Genomic DNA, 12561 nt, shown 5'->3' on the forward strand with positions numbered 1-12561 from the left:
ATGTATCCAGTTCCCTGCCCAGGAAAGGAGTAATTGAGGGGACCCTGGTGGTAACAGACATGCCGGAGAGATTGGATAGCAAGTCCTTTGAGGGAGGACGATGAACGGCTCTGCAAGGGAGGCTGGACCCAAGTTATTTGGCCTGTAACACCCCCACTAGTGGGTCGACAGGCTGCAGCAGGTCTTGGCAGATGGGCCCCCGCAGCCCGAGTTTGGTCCCAGGCAAAGGCCCAGAGGGGTGCAGACCCCAAGGCAGAATACAGGGCACACAGCCTGGGCTGCAGGGACTCCCTGGGGTGCTGCCCCTGCTTCCCCCTCCCAACTCAATGCTAAGGGCCATGCAAGGGGGCGGGGCTTGGGATCGCACCCTCCCCCGTCAGGAGCAGCTGCCCTTTGTGAGCCCCGCCCAGCAGCAAGGAGCACGCATGCGCAGTTGGATAACGGTGCACCCACCGCCCTACCCCTGCGAGGGACTGGGACGAGGTGAACCGGAGCATGCGCAGTGCAGTCACCAGTGTCACGTGCTGAGGGCTGGCCCTGCAGTAACCCGCGGTGTAGAGCTCCGCGCTAGCGCGCCCCGCGTGCGTCCTGGGTCACGTGCCGAGGGAGCGCCAGGCCGGGCTCCGCGCGCGGCCCCTCCCCCGCTGGGCCGGAGCGAGGCGCCATGGCGGGCGGCGGGCGGGCGGAGGAGGCGGCCGGGCCCGAGGAGGCCATGGAGCGGCTGGCGGCGGCGCTGCGCCAGCGGCTGCGGGGCTGGGAGGCGGCGCTGGCGGCGGCGCAGCGGCTGCTGGTCTGGGAGAGGCCGCTGCTCAGCCTGGCCACGGCCGGCGGGCTCGGGGGGGCCCTGTGGTGAGAGGGGCGGGGGGCGCGAGGCGGGGGGGAAAGGGGGGCGCGAGGCAAGGCGGGGGGAAGGGGGCGCGGGGAGGGGGGCGGCGGGGCTGAGGGTGAGAGGGGGGCGCGAAGCGGGGGGGGCCAGGGGGCGGCGGGGAGGCGCGAGGTGGGGGGGGAAAGGGGGGCGAGAGGCACGGCGGGGGGAAGGGGGCGCGGGGAGGGAAGGGTGCTGGGGATTTTGGAGCAGGGGAGCTCCCCGCTCACTGGCACTAAACGCTGCGGGGGTGATGCTGCTGTCGGGGTCCCTGGCTCTGCCCAGGCCCGTTTTGCTGTGACTGCCCGTGCCGAGCTGGCTGCCTTGCTCGGGAGGGGGGGCGGGGGCGGGGGGATTCAGCCCCGCAGTGATGCGTCTATTGAGGTGCGTCTCCTGAGTGGCTTTTTAAGGATTTCACGTGCTGCTGTTCTCATCTTCCTTGTCTCCTGGTGCCTCAGGTGATTGTTCCGGCTGGAACGCAAGGTCGGAAAGCAGCAGAAACCCCCCAGAAAACCAGATGCTGTGTTCAGACTGTGTCTCTGGGGAAATCTTGTGCATTTGTGAAGAGTGGGGCTCTCTGCCCCAGTGTAGGTTCCTGTTCCCGCCTTGTCCCTTCCTCACATATGCCATCTCATGGTGACGCTACTGTGGTGAGAGAGCTGGAATTCTCTCCAGAGCCTGGTCAGTGCTACTTGGTCAGGAAAAACAGGTGTTGCTTTAGATGTGGGTGAGACAAGTGTTTTTCCCTTTCTCCCTAGGGGACTGAATGCACTATCACTTCTGGACAGGGACAAGTGCAACCCTGTTGTAAGACAGAAAAAAATGTGGTCCATGGAGTTGGCTCTGTGCCCTGCTGTTGCCCCCTTCTCTGAGGTCCAGTTAGTGGAGATGCAGATCCCAAATTGCAGCCAGGCTGCATAGCCCAAGATAAGGTATCTTGTGATGTCGCTGGTAGTCTCAGGGCTGCTCAGTTTTATTTAAATTTAGGGAATTCCTGGAACTCCTGGCAAGTTGTTTATGTGAGTTGGGCAGAGTTCACATGTCCCCAGCTTGAGGCCAATGAACCAGTTTCCTTTGGCTTAATGGCCAATATAAAGCTGGCTGTGAGCAGTTCAGTGCCCAGTTCTATAATTCTCTCATGCATCAATTTCCAGGGTGTATTCGCTTCATGATCTTTATAGAAATCTAAGGACTTGGCTACACTTGAGTTACAGTGCTGTAACTTACTCCCCATCCACACTGGCAAGGCACATAGAGCGCTGTATCTCCCTGGCTACAGCGCTGGTTGTACTCCACATGGAGAAGAGGAATAAAGAGAACAGCGCTGGTGCTGCAGCGCTGGAGTGCCAGTGTAAACAGCGATTAATCTTACTACGCTGTAACTGACCTCTGGAATTTTCCCATAATGCTTTTAACTAAAGAACTCTTTTGTCTTGTTGGGAACTCGGGGCTCCCGGAGCTGCTTATCTAAAAAACAAACACAGCAATTGTTAGCTCGAGCAGAGGCAGGAGGGAATGTCCACAGCTAGTGTTTGCTTGAGGAGAGAAACAGCACAGCGGTTGTGGGGAGTCTGTTGGAGCAGCTGCTTATCTGGTCTGAAGGCTATTTGCATTTAAGAGTGAATGAGAGAGGGGTGGGGGAAGTGGTTGGAATTTGCAAGGCAGGGAGCTGACAGTGTCGCCTCTAAAAATCCACTCCCCCCCCCCACACGCTCCCTGTCACACTCCACCCCCCCTTTTGAAAAGCATGTTGCAGCCACTTGAACACTGGGATAGCTGCCCATAATGCACCACTCCCAACAGCGCTGCAAATGTGGCCACACTGCAGCCCTGGTAGCTGTCAGTGTGGCCACACTGCAGCGATTTCCCTACACAGCTTACGAAGACAGCTTTAACTCCCAGCGCTGTACAGCTGCAAGTGTAACCAAACCCGAAAATTCCTGTTTTGAAGTGTAAATGGAACTTCAGGTGATGTTCTGTAGAACCTCATTACAGAAAAGTGTTTCTAAATACACTTTGGGACGTCTTCCGAGAACCTGGATGGTCTAAAGTGAGAGAGGCTTGAGGGGAGACTAAAACAAAGCCTGGAATGACCCGGTGTCCCCAAAGCATCCTGTAGGCTAAGTCAGGGCAAATCTCCTGACTGTCTCAGAGCAGAAAGTGTGTGAGAACAGTGAGTAAAGTGCAAAGCTAGAAAACCATTGTGGGCAGTTGCATGCAGATGTTTACAAGATAATGTGAGCAGTGGAAAGAGAAATAAAATTGAGTTGCTGCCAAATCGCAAAACCATTGTTATGTCTAGCAATGGTAGCAGCAGCTAGAATGATCCAGGGCTGCATGAATGGAGGATGCGGCAGGTTAGGATTGAGGTGCATTAGCCGAGCTGTCTTGTCGACTCCAGAATTAATTAATGGTGTCGGTGGGTCACGCTGGAGAGGTGCAGCTGAAGTGGGGTGGCGAGAGCTTACACTGCCTTTCAGAGTACAAAGTCTCACCTTTTCTGAGAAATAAAATTCTCCAAAATGTTTTTAAAAGACCGAAGTACAAGACTCTGTCCCTATTGCATGTGTTTAATAGCTGATGTGATCCCAAGAGAAGTGCTCTGTATACTCCTGAGGGGATGTACCTAATGTGGGAGACTGTAAAAAATCAATGGTATAGTGAGCAGGGAGGGAGGATGAAGCAGCAAATATCCTTCACTGTGGGAACATCCAAAATGTGCCCATCCAGGAGTTACGCTGACATCTTACCAGCTGGCATCTAGCTTGCATAAAACAGTCCTTTGCATCTGCCCTGAGTATGGCGGTGCAAACCATGGGTAGTAGGGGTCCCAGCATACAGTATGCCATCTTGTCCAAAGAGGAGGCCTCTGCACAGATGTTCTGTCTAATGCCCCCTTGGTCCATGGGCTGCACTTCTGTATTCAAGATGAGGTCAGCCACAGTCCATAACACAGAAGTGTGTGGCTTGTGTTTGGCCTGGAGTAACCCTGCTGCTTTCATATGACAAGCACAAACAGGCCTCTCCCTGCTGCCAGGGAGGTGCCAAGGGCTTCTACAGGATTTGGCCTCTGATAATAAAGTGCGTGCTCCTGCTGGCAGCTGTAGCTAATTGGAGCCTCGCCCAGGCGTGTTTCTAGTTAAATTCTTTGTCCTTGCTATATTGGTGCACTTCATCCCATGGTCACAGTAGGTTAGTAACCCTAGTAACGTTCTGGGCTGGAAGGAGGCACTACATACCACCTTGGTCCCTCCACTAATTGAGCTCAGTGTTTGGGGACCTTGGTCTCTTGCTAAGCCTATAGGTGCTCTGTATTTCTGTCCTGGCACATGCGTGCCTGCCTGTTTCCTCCCCCACGCACACAGCAGCAGCATTAACAAATTTGGAGGATGAGTGGCAGAACCAAGCTGTGGCCTGGAATGAAAAACATCCTGTTTACTCATGTAAACAGAGAGTCTGGTTTTTTTGGCAAAATGTCCAGTCTGTGGCCTTCCAAACAGAAAAGGACAAAATTGGTCAGAAAATCTTATTTTTTTTAAATGCCGAAACAATGAACAATTGAATCTAAAATTATGGGAAGAAAAAAGGTACTTGACCAGTCACTCATTTAAATCATCTTCTGTTACTGTTTCCTCTTCCTTAAAATTACCCAGCTAGAAACTTGCCTAATATGCATCTCCTTAAATGACTTTGAACTAATGTGCTGAATATAGAGGGTAAACCCAAAGCAGAGCTTTGAAGCTGGAGCTACGCTGTGAGGCTGATGTGTCTGGGAGGCTGGTGTATGAGGAAAGATTAAAGGAGCTAAATGTGTCTAGTTTGGCTAAGCAACAATTACAGTGGATTAAAATGGGGTGTGGGACACACACACACACTGTACACAAAATGGTTTAAGTGCCGCAGGTGGGGGGAGGCCTGAGTACAGTCCCACGGGGGCTATTATTGGCGATTATGAGCTGAAATTCAGAAGAGAGACATTTAAGGTGAACAGTAGGAAAAACTTCCTGAGCTGGTGTGTTTCTAGCTGTAGAATCATCAGCCCAAGAGAAGAAACAGGAGCAGTTCTGTCTTGGCCTCACTGAAAGGAAAGGGAGATTGTTTTGCATGGCCCTTGATGAGACCTAATCTCTCTTCTGAGCTCTCTAACTTCTGATTCTTTGATTTACCCTGGCGTTCAGCTCTCTGTTGCTCTGCACAGTGAGATGCGTGCACCTCCTGGTTATCTAGTCTGGATTTCTAGTGCACTTCCCTGTTTGAGGTTCATCTCTTGATAAGTGTTTCTAGCAAGGTGAAGCCATGTGTGGTTTTGTGCTCCCTGGGCTGAGAGCACTTTCAGCCTGAAAGCATAGAGGCCGAGGAGTGTATCGCTCCCTCTTCAGCCTGTGGTTGGCCCAAGGATGGGATTGACAGGCTCTGGAGGGAGTCTGGAAGGAGACATTAACCTTTCTTTACTGACTGCTAGGGGGTGAGAAACCAAGAAGAATGGGGCTGGAGTTGAGGGGTGGCATGTGTTTCATGAGCACCTTTTGCTGTTGAGTTTATGAAGTGTTGATTTCTGCCTTGGGAGGAGACAGCCCCTCTAGTTGGGGTGAGCATGGATCTCTGGGGCTGTTGGGTACAGGCCAGAATGTCGGTGAGGGAGATGGAAGAGCCTGGGATCCAATCCATCTACATCAGCTGAGTGGTAGGGCCACATGCTGCATGTGACCCATGCTCGGATCAGTAGGGGAGAGGACCAGCAAAAGAACTAGTGTTTGGAAGCAGATTCTGGATCGGTTTCTGTTGCCATCTAATGCTATCTGACGACGGTTTAGAAACCAATGCTTCATCTGTCACCACAGCTCTTTTCGAAACGCACCTCCTAAAGCGTCAGTTATACAGTGTGTAGTGCTGTGAGGATTTGTACTTGTGCAGCTGTCCTTATTCTGCAGCGGGGAAGGAAGTCTGGCACAGAGGGGGAAGTCTGTCTGCCCACAAAGCCGCAGTTATGGATTCATCTTAGTAACGGGGGCTCACAGCTTTCTTCCCAGTGCATCAGCTAATGATGGCTCTGTTTGGTTTCCCAGGTTGTTTTCCTCTACTTCTCTGCGACCTCTCTTTCTCCTCAGCATCTCTCTGCTTGGAATTCTCTTGCTGGAGAGGTGGAAGCCCAAGTTCCTGTTTGACTTCTCTGGTAGGTGATGCATACTGCTGTAGCTGGGGAATCATGGGGCTACAACTGCTGGGTCGTGGACAAATGCTGATATTCCCTGACCGTTATGGGTACTGTAGGTCCCCTCCTTCCCTTTCTTCAGGGCCTTGTTTTGCCTCCGTTGCACTGAGTGTGCTCAAATCCACAAACCAGCTTGGGCAGACTCCTTGGCGGGTTGGAGCATGTGCAAATAGGAGGCAACAATGGCTGGTGCAGTCAGAATGTCTGTCTGGGGGTTGATACAACTGCCTCAGTCAGTTGGAAGTTGCTGACAGCAATTCAGTTTGATGAGGGGGAGGGATAGCTCAGTGCTTTGAGCATTGGCCTGCTAACCCCAGGGGTGTGAGTTCAATCCTTAAGGGGGCCACTTGGGGATTGGGGGGATTGGTCCTGCTTTGAGCAGGGGGTTGGACTAGATCAGGGGTTGGCAACCTATGGCGTGCGTGCCATCACAAAGATGGCATGCAAGACAATTTTTAATGGCACGTGGCTGCCTGCTGGGACTCCCCCGTGCCATTAAAAATCCTGCCCGGTGCAGTAAGCCGCGGGGTCCATGGTCCCAAGCGGGAACACCGGCCGAGCGCAGCAAGCCACCAGCCCCTGCCCCCCTTCTCCCCTCCCCTGGAGCCCTGCCACTGCGCGCACACAGCTCTGGGGGCCGAGGCTGTACTCTCCCATGGGGCAGTGTTTGGCGCCACGGGGAGGGAAAGACGCTCCCCGCTGAACCGGAGCCCTGCTTCCGTGCACACAGAACTCGAGGGGCCGGGGCTGTGCACTCCCATGGGGCAGTGTTTGGCGCCACGGGGAGGGAAAGACGCTCCCCGCTGAACCGGAGCCCTGCCACCACGCACGCAGCGCTCTGAAGGGTGGGGCTGTGCGCTCCTGCGGAGTTGTGTGTCTGGCTCTGCTTGGAGCCTCCTGGTAATGGGTCCGGGGCTGGGGAGGGTGGATAAGGGATGGGGGCAGTCAGTGGACAGGGAGAAGGGTGAGTTGCATAGGAGGTGAGATCCTGTGGGGGGTCTCTGGAGGGGGCAGTCAGGGAGCAGGGTGGGTGGATGAAGCATGGGAGTTCCGGGGTCTGTTGGGGGCAGGGAGTGGATACGGGTCAGGGGACAGGGAGCAAGGAGGGTCCTGGGGGGGCAGTTAGGGTGAGGGGTCTCTGGAGGGGGTGGTCAGGGAACAAGGACCTGGGGTGGTTGGATGAGTCCGAAGTTCGGGGTGGGGGGGCTGTCAGGAGGCAGGGGTGTGGAGAGGGGTTGCAGCAGGCAGGGAGCAGGGGGAGGGTTGTTTGGGTTGGGAGTTCTGGGGGTCCTGTCAAGGGGCGGGGAGCAGTTGGATGGGGCAGGGAGTCCCAGGGGTCTCTCTGGGTGTGGGGGTGTGGATAAGGCTTGGGGCAGTCAGGGGACAAAGAGCAGGGAGGTTTAGATAGGGGATGGGGTCCTGGGGGGCAGTTAGGGGCAGGGGTACCAGGAGGGGGTAGTCCGGGAACAAGGAGCGAAGGGGTTGGGGGTTCTGAGGGGGCAGTCACCCAGCTCTCTGCCCTGGGCCCTGACCCCCACCACAGCCCTCTGCCCTGAGCCCCGCACTCCCCCAGGCCCCTGCTCTGGGCCCTGTACCTCCCTCATACACACCCAGACCTCTGCTTGATTTCTTCACACACCCCCCACAACCCCAGCCCTGACTCTGGCGCTCCCACACATACCCAGCCCCCCCTCTGCCCTGACACCTGCACCTCCCTCACATGCCCCTAGCCCTGACTCTTGCACCCCCCGCCCACATCCCCAGCCCTCCCGACATCCCATGCACTCCGCACATCCCCACCCCCACCCTGAGCACCAAACAGGAGCTCCTGTACCCCCACTCACATTCCCACCTGCACACGTAATGGGAGCTACCTGGGTAAGTGCCCCACACCCAAACCTCCTGCCCCAACCCTGAGCCCCCTCCCTCATTCTAGCTCCTTGCCAGACCCTTCACACCCAGCCCTGTGCTTGGTCCACTCCAACCCTCAGCTCAGTGCAGAGAGAGGAAGAGAATGGGCCAGAACCAGGGAGAAGGTAGGTACCCACTGTTTGTGGCCAGGGCCGGGACCCCAGACCGGCAGCGAGCTGAGTGGATCTGGCAGTCAGGATCCCGGCTGGCAGGAGCCGGTGGATGGAACCCCTGAGCGGCAGTGAGCTGAACTGCTCAGACCACTGCCGGTCTGGGGTCCTGGCCACCAGCCCCGCACAGCCTGCTGCCGGTCTGGGGTTCTGGCTGCCGGACCCTTGCCAGCCGGGGTCCTGGCCACAGGCCCCGCTCAGTCCACTGCCAGCCTAGGTGAACAGATCAGCAGCGGGCTGAGCGGGCCGTCGGCGTAAGATCAACATTTTAATTTAATTTTAAATGAAGCTTCTTAAACATTTTGAAAACCTTGTTTATTTTACAATATAACGCTAGTTTAGTTGTATAATATATAGACTTTTGGAGTGAGACCTTCTAAAAATCATTAAAATGTATTACCGGCATGTGAAACCTTAAATTAGAGTGAATAAGTGAAGACTCGGCACACCACTTCTGAAAGGTTGCCAACCCCTGGACTAGATGATCTCCTGAGGTCCCTTCCAACCCTAATAATCTATGATTCTGTGGGGCCTGGCGAGGCCCAGCTAACTTGGATACGCATGTCAAAAGGACAGTGACTGGAGTGATACAGTGTGTTTCTGCTGAATACTAGGATTATTCTGGCTCTGGGTCTCTCCTCTGCCAATTCAGATAGGAAATTCCTCAGAGCCTAGGTTCTCTGAACCAACGTCACTTTGTTAATCCTCCCTTTTTCTGAACAGCATTCTTCAGCTTCTGGGGGTCTGTGTCAAACAGTGCGTGGTACTGTCCTTTCCATAGGAACAGCCATCCTGGGTCAAACCAATGGTCCAGCTAGTCCAGTAACCTGTCTTCCCGCAGTGGCCAGTGCAGATCAGTAGGCAGAGTGAACAGAACAGGGCAATTATCAAGTGATCCATCCACTCTCGTCCAGTCCCAGCTTCTGGCAATCAGAGGTTTAGGGACACCCAGAACAGGGGGTTGTTACCCTGACCATCCTGGCTAACAGCCATTGCTGAACCTGTCCTCCAGGAACTTATCCAGTTCTTTTTTGGACCCAGTTATAGTTTTGGCCTTCACAACATCCCCGGCAGCGAGTTCCACAGGTTGACTATGCGTTGTGCGCAGAAATACTTACGTATGTTTGTTTTAAGCCTGCTGCTGATTGATTTCATTGAGTGAGCCTTGGCTCTTGTGTTATGTGAAGAGGTAAATAACGCTTCCCTGTTCGCTTTCTCCACATCAGTCAGGATTTTATAGATCTCTATCATATCCCCCCTTAGTCATTTCTTTTCTAAGCTGAACAGTCCCAGTCGTTTTAATCTCTCCTCATACAGAAGCAGTTCCATATCCCTAATTGTTTTTTGTTACTTCACACCAGGCCTCAGAGTAGCAGCAAGGAAGAATATTCAAGCAAGGTGTGATTGGTTACCATCTAGTTTGAACCCCTCCTTCAGCTACATTTATTAAATGAATAGACTTTAGGAAACAGCTTTGTATGTAGCTGAAGGAGGGGCTCAAACTATATGGCAACCAATCACACCTTACTCTGAGGCCTAGTGTACACCTAAAACTTAGATCAACCTAGCCACCTTGCTCAGGGGTGTGAATTTTTCACACCCATGAGAGACATCGTTAAGCCAACCTTAGCCCTCCTTCCTGATTTACCCACTTAGGTCACAACCTGGAGTTCAGTGTAGTCCGTTGTACCAAATGTCCTTAGCTCCCCCGAGGGAAGAGCCGTGTTCCGGCACCAAGGGGCCTCCTAGTGCCATGTGCCACAGCTGAGCGTGTAACGGCTCTTGTCTGAGTCTGGCCTTCAGTTTAAACCCAGAATGGCAGCCTGGTAGCTTCAGGGTTTGTACTTCCTGCAGAGCAAGAAACAGGTCAGTACGGCACCTGTACGAGTGTCTACATATACACACGCACACTCCTCAAAACCGGTATGTCAGTCTGGAGCATCATGGGAGACTGAGCGTCCTCAGTAATTCCACTTGTGGATGAAAGATGGTACGAAACATCAGCTTTTATTCTTCAGTGTCTCACTCGCCACACAGTCATGGACCACAACACGAGCACAGAGAAGCACAGCATGTTAGGAGCCGTATCAGAATGGAATGAGTGCATTCTGCGCTCTGTAGCCACTTCCCCCTCTTTCCATTCAAAACTAACTCTTGCAATGTCACAGAAACATGAAGGTGCTTCCTGCAATGAGGATCAAATAAGGATCATTACTGGAGCACTGTACAGAACCAAGAGAGAGACACTTGCCCCCAGGATCCTGTGGTCTGTTAGACCAAACACCCTGGAACCGCAATCTGCTGGCTGACCAGACGACAGGCAGAGCTGAAGGAAGTGCAGATCATTCCTACATTTTTTTTTTTGGTCTTGATATTTAAAGTCTATGCATAAGTGTACAAGAAGGGATTTGAATAGAGTTTGTGACTGACTGGGAGTAGGGAGAGCTGCATCTGGAGTTAATGCTTCTGCCTCCACCCATGAAGTTCACTTCTCCCAGGGTCCAGATCCTCTTGTGACTGGAAAACACCTCAAGTCACACTCCAGCACCAGGGTGGAGGCCTGGCTCAGTAGCTGCATTCTGTATGGACAATAACTAGGACACAAATGAGTGCCTGGTGCTCTTTTAAAAAGGGGGCCTGCTTTCTAGCGGAGTTTGCACTGGGAATTTCTAAGAGCTGAGGAACCGCAGGCAGCATCCCCTGACCTGAATACTGGCAGTTGCGTCTCTTAGATGGAATCTGGTGTGTCAAGCTGTGTTTACACTGGTTGTAGGTGAATGTAAATGCTTACCGTGAAATGTTGGCAGGCATTACTGTTCTGGACAGATGTTTAAGGCCCACTGGCTGTCCTGAATACACTGTCTAACCTCCCACTGATTTAATTGGGATGATGGCGGATGATATCTCAGGAAGAACATAGGAACGGCCGTACTGGGTCAGACCAAAGGTCCATGTAGCCCAGTATCTGTCTACCAACAGTGGCCAATGCCAGGTGCCCCAGAGGGAGTGAATCTAACAGGTAATGATCAAGTGATCTCTCTCCTGCCATCCATCTCCATCCTCTGACGAACAGAGGCTAGGGACACCATTCCTTACCCATCCTGGCTAATAGCCATTTATGAACTTAACCACTATGAATTTATCCAGTTCTCTTATAAACCCTGTTATAGTCCAGCCTTGACAACCTCCTCAGGCAAGGAGTTCCACAGGTTGACTGTGCGCTGTGTGAAGAAGAACTTCCTTTTATTTGTTTTAAACCTGCTGCCCATTAATTTCATTTGGTGACCCCTAGTTCTTGGATTTTGGTTGTACTTTGGTCGGCTGCGGCAGACACCGAGAATATGCTGCCATTCTGCATCTCCCAGGGCCACCATTGATTTGGAGCTGGGTTCAAAATCATTCGGAGTCAGCAGTTCTGGAAGGAGTCATCTCATTCCCCCTGTGACACCCTGGCCCCCCAGTATTCACCACAGTCATGTGGCAACCGAAATCCACTGGTAAAGAACGATCAGTAGCAGAGGGGGAGCTGTGTTAGTCTGGATCTGTAAAAGCAGCAAAGAATCCTGTGGCATCTTATAGACTAACAGACGTTTTGGAGCATCAGCTTTCTGGGTGGCTTTCTGGGTGAATACCCTGCATCCGAAGAAGTGGGTATTCACCCACGAAAGCTCATGCTCCAAAACGTCTGTTAGTCTATGAGGTGCCACAGGATTCTTTGCTGCTTTAACGATCAGTAGGTGTACAGAGTTAGGATCTTATGCTGAGCCTGTCACACCCTCCATTGCCATAGATTCAGTCACTCTGCCATTGCTTGTGGCAGGGTCTGCTGCACTGCCGGCACTGGGATCCTGGGGAATTTCACAGCCCTGGTGCTATGCCCCAGGAAATAGGAGAGGTGGCAGCGATAGGCCAGTGCAGTATCGCTTGTGCGATAACAGTGCAGGCGCTACCACCTAATGCAGCAAACAAACAAAAGAATGTCGGTGCCAAACACAACTTCCGGAGTGACATTGGCGTAGTGCAGGTGGCAGCTGCACCTCAGAGAACTGGATCTCTGAGACATCTCAGCATGGAGACGGGATAGACAGCAAGCATTTTGCATCTACTACAAGAGAGAGGTAGACTCCCAGCACAGCGAAACGGCTGAAGTAATGATACTTACATCTCATGCTGTGGCAGAAAACCATGGCTCTTGGTGTGTCCCTGCTGAGCTGATGAAATAGCCGCCAGAATGCAGACTGGCAGGGAGAGTGACTGGGCAGCTGACGGACTGATTACGGGAATCTGGGTCACAGACTCGAAGGATTGCCTCCTCGCCTCCGCACCCTGTCTCCCGCTGCAGTGCACAGCTCAGGAGCCTGTCGGTTTGGACTTACAGCAAAGGGAAGAGTTTGACTGACTTG

General features: G+C 53.2%; 1 protein-coding gene across 3 annotated transcripts in view; it reads left to right on the forward strand.

The window, feature by feature from the left end:
- Positions 1-649: 649 nt before the first annotated feature.
- Positions 650-12561, forward strand: part of RETREG2 (reticulophagy regulator family member 2) — a 46068-nt gene continuing 34156 nt past the window's right edge. For all 3 annotated transcript variants that reach the window (XR_007768396.1, XR_007768395.1, XM_050917080.1), the window contains exons 1-2: positions 650-849; positions 5932-6038. Coding sequence is in view for 1 of the 3 variants with exons in the window: in XM_050917080.1 (XP_050773037.1) it covers positions 665-849; positions 5932-6038 (292 nt within the window). In the remaining 2 variants the exon portion in view is untranslated. The remainder of the gene's footprint in view (positions 850-5931; positions 6039-12561) is intronic.

This window comes from Gopherus flavomarginatus, chromosome 10, assembly GCF_025201925.1.
Source record: "Gopherus flavomarginatus isolate rGopFla2 chromosome 10, rGopFla2.mat.asm, whole genome shotgun sequence".
Lineage (NCBI taxonomy): Eukaryota > Metazoa > Chordata > Testudines > Testudinidae > Gopherus > Gopherus flavomarginatus.